General features: G+C 45.6%; 1 protein-coding gene and 1 long non-coding RNA gene across 2 annotated transcripts; both read left to right on the forward strand.

Moving 5' to 3' along the window:
• SF3A3 (splicing factor 3a subunit 3) lies at positions 1-7,485 on the forward strand. Its single transcript, XM_035345770.1, has 17 exons — positions 1-164; positions 257-304; positions 416-468; positions 948-1,053; positions 1,545-1,617; positions 2,038-2,129; positions 2,593-2,675; positions 3,034-3,172; positions 3,497-3,565; positions 3,935-4,002; positions 4,354-4,461; positions 4,769-4,838; positions 5,532-5,696; positions 5,806-5,916; positions 6,322-6,412; positions 6,526-6,581; positions 7,186-7,485. Exons 1-17 carry the CDS (start codon positions 69-71, stop codon positions 7,261-7,263), a joined length of 1,506 nt encoding a protein of 501 aa, XP_035201661.1. The 5' UTR covers positions 1-68; the 3' UTR covers positions 7,264-7,485.
• An 829-nt stretch (positions 7,486-8,314) lies between these two features.
• LOC118177765 lies at positions 8,315-10,710 on the forward strand. The gene is made up of 4 exons (XR_004755915.1): positions 8,315-8,454; positions 9,983-10,047; positions 10,185-10,244; positions 10,658-10,710. It is a non-coding gene; the product is annotated as an uncharacterized LOC118177765 (long non-coding RNA).
• Positions 10,711-10,712: the final 2 nt, after the last annotated feature.

A 10,712-nucleotide genomic window follows, 5' to 3' on the forward strand; every position in this document is an offset into this window, starting at 1 on the left:
GGCGGAGCCGGAGCCTTTCGGCGTTGCGCAGGCGGGCCCGGAAGAGGAGCGCGAGACGGGCAGGGACGATGGAGACGATCCTGGAGCAGCAGCGGCGCTACCACGAGGAGCGGGAGCGGCTGATGGACGTGATGGTGAAGGAGATGCTCACCAAGAAGTCCACGGTGCGCCCGTGGGGCCGTGGGGGAGGGCGGAGAGGGGACGGGGGGCAGCCAGGCGTGTGTGGGCCCCGCTAACGCCGCCGCTCTGCCCGCAGCTCCGCGACCAGATCAACTCCGACCACCGGACCCGGGCCATGCAGGACGTGAGTGCGGCCAGCACCGGATCGGTGCCAGAGCAGCCCCCAAGGAGCGGGTGCTGGGCGTCCGTGGAGCTCTCGGTTTCATCCTGGGGTTTCTTTTGTTGTTTTCTTTAGAGGTACATGGAAGTGAGCGGCAACCTGAGGGACCTGTACGATGACAAGGATGGGTAAGTGGCGGCACGAGCAATGAACGCCTGAGGTGTGTGTCTCCGTGTGGCTGCTCCGTGTGTTTTGCCTCGTGGTTTGTGGGTGAGGAACGCGGGGGCTCCTCTGAATGTGGTGTAAATACACGAGGAGTAAGGCTGCACCGTGAGACCAAGGGATGACACTAAACCTGCTCTAGCAGGACCTGGACTTCATGTTAAATATGTTTATGCAGGATGTAAACTTCTCATGATATCATTGGATTGAGCCACCTATCAATTGCCTCGAAGGTTTGTGAGTTTACTGCATTTTCAGCAAGAGGAGTGACCCAGACCCCCAAGCATAAGCCCTGCAGGCTAAACTGTCTTTGTGAGGCTTTGCAGTCAGTCTCACTGGGGTTTGGTGTAATCAGAATGCGGCGCTACACCTTGAAAAAAAATTATAGGAGTGTAAACATGTTCTCCTTTTCATTTGTAACCTGATTTTTTTCATGAACTCTTAGCTTACGAAAGGAAGAGCTCAGTGCCATTTCAGGACCAAATGAATTTGCAGAGTTCTACAACAGACTGAAACAAATTAAAGAGTTTCACCGGAAGCATCCAAATGAGGTAAGTAGTTAACTGCTTCATAAGAACAGCCGATTTATGGCCCGTTGGACCTCATCCCTACAATAAACAGACTTCTGTTGCTGTTCTGTTTAATTGCCTTAATGTATAAGTATTAAGTATATTAAAATGTCATTCAAGAAAATAAAATATTCCTGAACAGATGGTGCTTTGGAGGCTTTATATAAGCTCCTGTGAGATCTGTATGAGTAGGAGAAAATGTGAGATGCTCACCATGTCCCCTGCACACTGTGTATTGGTTTGGGAGCCACTTGCTGCTGAGCGTTCAGTCTTGCCTGTATAATGCTGCCTGAAGTCAGGGTGACTGGGTAGTACTGCTTCTTTCGTGCAAATGTGATGTTGCGGAAACACTTTGGATACCTTTCCAGTTATTATTTTTATTGTTTACAATCTATTTTGATTTTGTATTCATTATTGTAGGACGTTAACTGAAGCAATCGTTTTTTTTCTGTAACTTCTGTCTGTTCTTGCAGATTTGTGTTCCGATGTCGGTGGAGTTTGAGGAGCTGTTGAAGGCCAGAGACAACCCAAGCGAAGAGGCTCAAAGTAAGTCTGTACATTTTTTTTTATTATTTTTTCTTTTTTTGAGGCCAGTTTGGGTGAGAATACCGTGCTTGCTTGACAGGTGATATTAGTGACCTGTCCGAACTGTTTTGCATCTTTCAGAGCTGTACTTCTCTTTTACTACGCTACTTCTGACAAATTTTCTTATTTCATTTAAATTCTTCCAATCTGTAGCCACCTTGGAATATCCCACAATTGTGGTGCTTCTCTTGGGGAATGTTCTGGTGTATTGCCCAGATGCCTGACTGCTTGTCTGTGTCAATAAGTATTCCACTTGCATTATAAATACCTTCTTTAAGCATAAATTAGTACAGAGTGAATTATTTTCAGGTTCCAAAGCACGTGTATTACAAGCAGAGAATATTAAGGTCATAATAAAGTGCTTGATATTCTTTCCTACAGATCTAGTGGAGTTCACAGATGAGGAGGGGTATGGACGATACTTGGATCTGCACGACTGCTATCTCAAATACATTAACCTAAAATCATCAGAGGTAAGTGGCTGCGTGAGCCTGGGCACTCAGCTATTTCTAGTCTTCAGTGCTTAGGGTTGAGGGTTCTTTGCTTGTTTCATTGGTTATTTGTTTTCTTCTTGTTGTTTTGAATTGTAATGTAGTTTATTTCCAAACAGCTATTTCAAAGCACATTTTTGCACGTACAGCTTGACAGCATATGAATTCTGAACGCTGCTTCATGACTCTTCTTTCTTGTTCTCTTCAATTGATTGTCTCTGTCCTTAATGTAATGATGGCCTCGTAAAAATCCTGTCTTCTGCTACCAAGTACTGACAGGTATCTAAGACCATCTGTTAGAAAGCATACGGAAAACCCCAGCACTAAGCAGTCCATCCAGAATAAAGGCATGAGCTGGCACTTTTCTCCTGGTCTGGTAACTGGAAATTGGTTGTTGGTTTGGCTGCATCTGCATAAAGTCTGACTCAAAGTTTTTTGTTCGTAGAAACTGGATTACATCACTTACTTATCCACATTTGACCAACTCTTTGATATTCCCAAAGAGAGAAAAAATGCTGAATATAAGAGGTAAGCCTTTTTGCCTACTTTTTTGCCTGCTTCATTTATGACACTTGATAAGAAGGAATTTGCTTCCGAAGTGTACAGCTGTTAAGATTATAGTTTACATCAGCTAAGCTCGATGGCTGGTTGGGTCACTGACCTGTGGTAATGCAGTTGTGTGTCTGATGAGCCCTGAGGAAACGTGAAGCACAACAAAATAAGGAAAGCCATTGGGGTCTTAAGCTGTAGAGGTACTTCACTTTATCATTGCGGTTGTTGCATCTAGAAATCCTGTGTTTAAAAACTATCCTAATCTTGATGACTTTCATATTGTTATATCACTAATTTGATATGGAATTGTCTGTGCTAATGATTATTCTGGCAGGTACCTTGAAATGCTTCTTGAGTACCTACAGGAATACACAGATCGAGTGAAGCCGTTACTGGACCAGAATGAACTTTTTGGCAAAATTCAGACTGAGTTTGAGAAAAAGTGGGATAATGGAACTTTCCCTGGTTGGCCGGTGAGCAGTTGTTAAGTCCATGTGAATGCCTCTGTGTTTGTGATAGATTTTCTGTGAATCATTAGTGTTACCTCATCAGTGAGGTTAAATCTAGCAAGGTGTGTAGCTGTGCTTCACAAAAATGCAGCTTGAAGCTAATCTGAATTTGAAATTAACTTCTTAAACACTTGCTTACTTTGAACCTTTTCTGTTATTTCCTTGCTCACTTTAGTGATAGATTTTTTTCTTTATGTGAAATGAACTCCTTTCTTGAGGTTAGGATATTGCATTGCATGAAGCCTTATAGCATGTCACGAAGATTTTGCGTGTGTCTTTTCTTGGCAGAAAGAAACCAGCAGTGCGCTCACTCATGCCGGAGCCCACCTGGATCTCTCAGCATTTTCTTCTTGGGAGGTAGGTTTTCAGTGCTCTGCACCTAGTTCTCAATTTTGAGCAGGTGGAAGTTTAACTGTTTGCTTTTTTTCTATAACTTTACATTTTGAGCTTTCATTTCTGGCTCTGTGCTTTCAGCATAAAACTTTATGTTGATGATTTAATTTCTCCCACTAGAGGGCTCTAACTCAAGAGATCTAGTTAGATATGTCGCATTTGTCACTTTTTCAGTGAGGAGTGGCACACCTTTGACAATGCTTTGACAGTGCTGTTTACTCTTTTTTTCCAGCCCTTTTTGATAAGTTAAATCAGACGTCGATGAGTTAAAACACCCATATTGTATTTTTTTTTAATAGTTTCTCTCTTACTGTGATTTACTTTATTGAATAGGAATTGGCTTCCCTGGGACTGGACAGATTAAAATCAGCTTTATTGGCCCTGGGACTAAAGTGTGGCGGGTAAGATGCATTCTTTTCATAATTCCTTTTCAGTTTTTGAGGTTTTCCTGCCTTGCATTTCTTTGTGGGATATATTTCATCTTCTCTATTGTACAAGAATTACCTTACGATGCTTAAAAAGACAACACAGTGAGAACCAGTCCAGGAATTCTGCAATGTACAGTTTTGTCCAGTGTGTTGTACTGAAGTATCTTTTATAGAAGAATTTGGTCAAAAGAATGAACGCAAAGATCATAGGAAATCTCATGATCTCTTAAAAGCTGAATTTATAATTTTTGTTGCAAGAATTCAAATAATTATGTGGCAATATAAACTATGATCTGGCCTCATCTCCTCCCTGCTTCTCCATAGGACTCTGGAAGAGCGTGCTCAGAGACTTTTTAGCACTAAAGGCAAATCCTTAGAATCACTTGATCCTTCCTTGTTTGCTAAGAATCCGAAGACAAAAGGAAGCAAAAGGTGAGTTCTTAAAGGTCATTCTCTGGTGGGCATTAGCCCCTTCACTTGTATGAAAAGTGACTATAAACATCACTGTTAATAGTTGTGATGGAGAGATTCCTAGAGTATTAGAAGCCTTTCATGTCAGACAATATGGTCCTGAACCAGGTCGAAGATAGCAGAGCTGAATCCTGCAGCTGAATGAGCTGTTAAGTACTTGTTTGTTCTCTTGCTGCTTGCCAGTCAAATGTACCCTAAGGAGCTCAGTGTACCCATGGTGTTTGCAGTTCTGTAATGATCTTAATAAAGTTTCCTTATCTGTTTCCAGAGACACTGAAAGAAATAAAGATCTTGCATTCCTGGAAGCTCAGATATACGAGTATGTAGAAGTTCTTGGGGTAAGGATTTTATTTTGTCTTTGAGCTTTCAGTTGCAGACCTGTCAATAGTGGTGATGGGAAGGTCATCCTTCACAGACTATGTGTCCAGAAGAGTCAGTTAGATTTCTAGAGTCAAAATGTTAAAAAGTGCATGTGAGCAGATAGCTCTTTCTGTCAGTAAGTAGATTTTGATGAGTTATGTTTTTGTTTCCATTAGTTATTTGCAAGCTTTTGTGAACAGGCATATCTTGTGTCTATCCCAAACCAAATACAGAGGCTGCCCTTGGGGAAGCCTGCCTTTTATTAATATATCAATGTAGATTTTTATTCATATATCAATGTAATATATGTTAACATATCAATGTAGAGAGTTTCTATTTAATGCTTTATTTAAGTTATTGGATATTGCAAGCTTTTACTCTGTCTGCCTTGATGCTTGCCTTAAGTCCTTGCTTCAGTTTTGGGAAATTGCTTTTAGCTTGGTGGCTGCTGCTGTTGGCTTGCCGTGTTGGAAGTGCCCATAGTAGTGCAAGTTCTTAATTCTTCTGATGCAAAAAATGTTGCGCTAAAAGCTTTTAGGTTGTTGGGCTAAGGAAAATGAGAGTGCTGTCTTCCATTTCTCTTTCTCTGTACGCTGGGGAAGTGTTTTGCATTGCCATAGTTGGCCCTTATTTTGTTGTGTGAACAATTCTTTCTCTTTTCCTACATCTAGGAACAGAGACATCTTACTCATGAGAATGTGCAACGTAAGCAAGCACGGACAGGGGAAGAGAGAGAGGAGGAAGAAGAAGAGCAGATCAGTGAGAGTGAGAGTGAAGATGAAGAAAATGAAATCATTTATAATCCTAAAAATTTGCCTCTTGGTTGGGATGGCAAGGTAACTGTCAGTGCTGGATGAGTGGCAGATTTCACCTGACTCCACGCTACTCTTCTGTTTGAACCTGCCTTGCCCTTTAGCCTAATCTTTGTTTGTCTTCCCTTCTCAGCCAATCCCATACTGGTTATATAAATTACATGGTTTAAACATCAACTACAACTGTGAGATTTGTGGTAACTACACCTACCGAGGGCCCAAAGCTTTTCAGCGTCACTTTGCGGTAAGTAACGTCTTGCTACAAAAACATCAGTACTACATTCTGATAATCTTTATAAAAAGTAACTAGTAAATCACTGGAGCATCTGAGCTGCACTTATTCCACTTGTAAAATGTGTATCTACGATGATGCTGCAGGGCCAGGATGTTGTAACTATGTTCAGGGTATATGAAGATCTCTTCTGCCAATTTCTGTAGTCTCCTGTTGTTTGAGCACTAATTCCAGTATCCAGTCCTGACTGGTGCAGTGTTTATTGTCTACCAGTGCTTTGTTACCATCTAAAATGCAGAAAGAATATTCCTATAGCGTTGTTTAGGACTGGTAGATTTGTATTTTGATCAGACTTGTAGTCTTGGGCATTGTGGGGGAGGTGGCATTCCATCTTATATACTGACCTCTTGTCCCCAGGAGTGGCGACATGCTCATGGGATGAGATGCCTGGGCATTCCCAACACAGCACACTTTGCTAACGTCACACAGATCGAGGATGCGGTCTCGCGTAAGTCTTGATGGCATTTCTTTGCATAGAACAGGCAACATGCGAGATAAGAATGTTCATATTAACTAGTTCTGTCCAAAACATTCAGATCCTGTATGACTTTGTATTTACAGTGTGGGCAAAGCTGAAACTACAGAAAGCTTCGGAGAGATGGCAGCCTGATACAGAGGTGAGATGTTACAGAGCATTTGGATATTTTTAGGCCCGTGTACTTAGGACTTCTCATTTATCTTGCATAACTGCCAAAAGAATTTTTAAGATAATCCCTTGCATGCTGGAGGGCTAGGCAGGAGCCTACGCTGCTAGTTGCACAGCTCCTTTTGGTGATCCATGAAAAGCACTTCTTGTGCTGGATTGCCAAGTCCTTCTGATAGGGTAGACCCATCTCTTTGTATAAACATCTTGTAATACGCTGCTTCACAGTACCAACGTTGTCTTTGTTTTGTGAGAAGGACAAGGAACTGTTCTGAGCAGTGTGTTCGCTTCTACTAGCTTCTTGAGCTTCTGTCTCAGAACGTTTTTCAGTAGTATAAAGGGCAACTGGGTAAGATTGGAGTGCAGTGCGAAATGTAGTCTGTAATACAGCTTGTAATTATTCTGCGTGGGTAAGATCTCTCTCTGGAGCTTGCTGGTAGATCCACTGCCTACCTTCAAGTAGGGCAGTTCTTGGCAGGGTGGTTGTGTTCAGTAGATGCAGCTGGAGCTAAAATTTGAACACTGTAATACAACCAAAGTCAGGCTGTGTACGGCTGTCTCTAAACTGTTAATTCTAGGAGGAATACGAGGACTCCAGTGGGAATGTGGTGAACAAGAAGACCTATGAAGATTTGAAACGTCAAGGGCTGCTGTAACGTTCCCAAGTGAAGGATTTCATATCTGAAAAAGCAGCAAAGTGTCAGCAGCTCTGACTCTTCTTCAGTTTCTGGGTTTTGTATTTGCATGATCATAGATTTCAAGGATACTTTATAGAATCTCTTTCTAGTAAGCCCCTTGTGAAGTGCAGACCTGTGATGTTATTTTATATTAAAAAAGAAAAACTGAAAAATAAATTGATTTTAACTTAGAAAGTGCTGTAAACTTACCTCCTTTTGTATGTTGGAAGGAAGAGATTTGATTATGTATGATGTTTTTAAAAAGCTTTCTGCATGGTATGAGTTGTCAGAAATGACTTTTTGCTTCTTTCACTTCTGATGGAAATGTTTTTTTGTTGAGGACTGACTTCTTTAAAGCACATGAACATTGCTTGCTGCCAGTGAGTAATGGTCCTATACTTTATCTTGCTGTAAGCTTATGATTTTCTTCAGGTTTCATTGCAGAACAAACTTACGTGGCTTGCGTTGCTGCTTTTACTTCAGCTGTTTCCCTTTTAGGGGGATGGCCGCTGGGATTTTTCCAGGGAACAAATAATTGGGTTTGGTTTAGGTTGGGCTGTGTGGGCAGTTTGTTTTCATTTCTCCTGCACTGGTGTTGACTTGGAAGACCTGGTAGATGCTAGTACAGATCCTTTCTTTGGTGGCTCTCTTGAGCTGTGGTGCAGGAGAGTTGACACAGGAACACAATGCATTTACGCTTGACTTGTGACTTAAGGAGTGTTCTAGATGCTCCTCAGCCCCATGCAGAGATGGCTGTACATACTCCATAATATTCATGCTGCCACATGAATTGCAAGTCCAGTAAGGGAAAAAAGGGCATCATGCAGAGGCCATGTTCATCATTTCTGGCAGTGCTCATGCTACTTCCAGCCCATCCATTGGGGTTTCATTTTGGTTTAGAGTTGGCTTGTGTAACATCTCTAGCCTGAAAAATCCTTTTATTTTTTTTTTCCACTGTGCAGAGACATTTGCATCTCCAAATCCAGCGGAGCAGCAGGTAACAAACACCTCTCCCTGGGTGATGGTTTGTGCAGCCAGTGGTTGGCAAGGGTGGGGCTGGTCGCTGGCACCAGGGTGCTGCAGGTACCGCAGCTGCTGTCAGTGCTTGGAGGCGCAGGCAGCTGCAGGGTTTTGCTGGTGCACGGGGGCTTCGGGGCACAGACGGACAGGGTGAGTCAATGCTGGGAGCTTTTTCCTTCCTCTGCTCTGGGGAAAAGCTGCTCTCCTCGGGATGAGGCTGTGTCTGGTGGGTGTTCTTAGCCTGTCCTGGAGCAGGGTCTGGCTGTGCTGGAGCAGCACCCTGTTCAGTAAGGGTTGCCAAACCTGGTCTGTGTGGGGTGGCTGCCCTGCTCTGGAAGGTGAGGGCCTTCATTGCTCTTCCACTCTGCATCAACCCCCGCAGTGGCTGCTACACAAGCTTCAGCCATGCCAGGTCTTCGGGCAATGCTATCTGAGCCTAAATCATAAGACAGGAGGGAAGTGTTTTAGTTCTTGTAGCACTTTTTGGAGTCACATCTCCACTTCCCATTGCTAAACTGGAAAAGATTTTGAATGGAAGCAGAGATTTTCTTGCAATGGTGTCACAAAAAGCACCCAAACAGGTAGAACTTCCCAAACCATGGGGTGAGCAGCAGGGCAAGAGGCTGGGTGATGAGGAGCTGTGCAGGCACCTCTGAATTCAGAATCCTGTGTGCCAAGGATGTGGGTGCCACCGTCCTGGGCTCGGGGGCTTCTTCATCTGCAACAGCATCAGCAGACGGCTGCGTGTTGCCAAGCATCGGTAGCTACCCTACGCTGGTGCTCCTGGCAGCTGCTCACAAATCTGCGTTACCGTGAGGCTGGAGGGTTACCACACCAACCAGCAGCACGTGGCCTCCCGGGGGGCTCCTGCTTGCCAGCTGCTGTGCCAAGCCCCTGGGCCCCATCGGCGGCAGGCTCGGTGGTTTCGGAGAGCCTCTCCGGGAGGGAACGGCTGTGGGGGTGCCCTGGATCCGATCCCACGGGGAACAGCACGCTCGGAGGCATCGGCCCTCGGGCAGGCAGCTTCCAGACTCCATCTGTGCTTGTTCAGCCTCCTCTGCAGCTGGGACTGGAAGGGCCCGACTCTTGCTCCCCAACACCCGGTAAGCACGGTGGTGAGGTTCGCTGGAGCACCCAGAGCAGGGCTGGGTACTGAGGGTGCCAGCAGCTTGCAAAGGAACCATCTCTGGAGAGACAACGTGCCTGGCAGGGAAAATCTGTCAGCCTAAATCCTCAGTAAAGCAGTTCCAGTGCTGAATTACTTGGTTATTTACATGCAGGATGACTTCTGGGTGGAGAGCCTGTTGAGACAACCTGGACTGCAGTTTTCAGAGGTGCCGTTGGTGGGTATTGTTACTGCCAGGCACTTTCTCCTGCCTGAGGAGCATGTCCTACCACTACAGGGACCAAAATGAGGTGCTGAACTACCTGGATTTCCCCGGGTGTCTGGAATAAAGGCTGCAGAATTTCCAAGGAGAAAGGTTCAAAATAAAAACAGACAAAAAAACGGGGACAGCCTCTTTTATGTCGCTTGTCCTGATTTTATTCCCTGTTCTGCTCCTTCCCTAAGCTGTGGCTGGGCAGATGCAGGGATCCCGTGCCTCCATGACAGTGGCCACTGCTGGAGTGGGACTGTCCCCTCAGGCTGCCCAGCCCTGACTCTGCCCTTCCCTGCCAGGTCCCGGCTGAGGCTGCTGGTGGGGACGATGGCAGGTCACCGACAGCTCGTCCTCCCCCTTCAAGGTAAGGGGGGCTCTGCTTTGTCAGGGAGAGCAGCATCCATCCTGGGGAGGTCCTCTCATGGATTCCTGGTCTCCTGGGGAGGCTGCTGGGGCTGGATATGGCCTTTGGTGGTCTCAGTCGTCTCCCCTCCATTCCAGGCCTGCTGCTCTGCATCTTGGCTCTGCACTTCAGCTCCTGGGGCCCTCTTGCCACAGCAGGTGAGCTCTGCACCCCAGGGAAAGCTGGGGCTCCTGCTGGGAGCAGGGCAAAGGCTGTGACTATGTCCCTGTCCCCTCTCAGCTGTAATCTGTAGGATGGAGCTGCACTGAGGGACCTTTTCTAGAGGTTTTGCTCCCAGAAAAGACTTCTTCACATGTGATGTGGCTGAAGGGGGCGGGAGAAGCTGTCGGAACGTGTCCGTAGTGGGCTGTTGTCTGACCTGCAGCTCCCTCGTTGCGGGCTGCAAAAACCTTGTTTGGGTTTGTCCCTGGTTTGGGACATCCTGCCACTTGCTGCCATCCGCATCCCAACCCCGATGTGACCGGTGTGGCAGTGGCTCAGCAGGGAATGCAGGCTTTCTGAGCATGCGGTCGGGGTTTCCTTCACCAAGATGCAACTTTCTGTTCTCCAGAGCATGAAGTGGCCGCCAACGCCTCCTCGGTGGCCGCCAACGCCTCCTCGGTGGC

The sequence above is a fragment of the Oxyura jamaicensis genome, chromosome 23 (assembly GCF_011077185.1).
Source record: "Oxyura jamaicensis isolate SHBP4307 breed ruddy duck chromosome 23, BPBGC_Ojam_1.0, whole genome shotgun sequence".
NCBI classification, from domain to species: Eukaryota; Metazoa; Chordata; class Aves; order Anseriformes; family Anatidae; genus Oxyura; species Oxyura jamaicensis.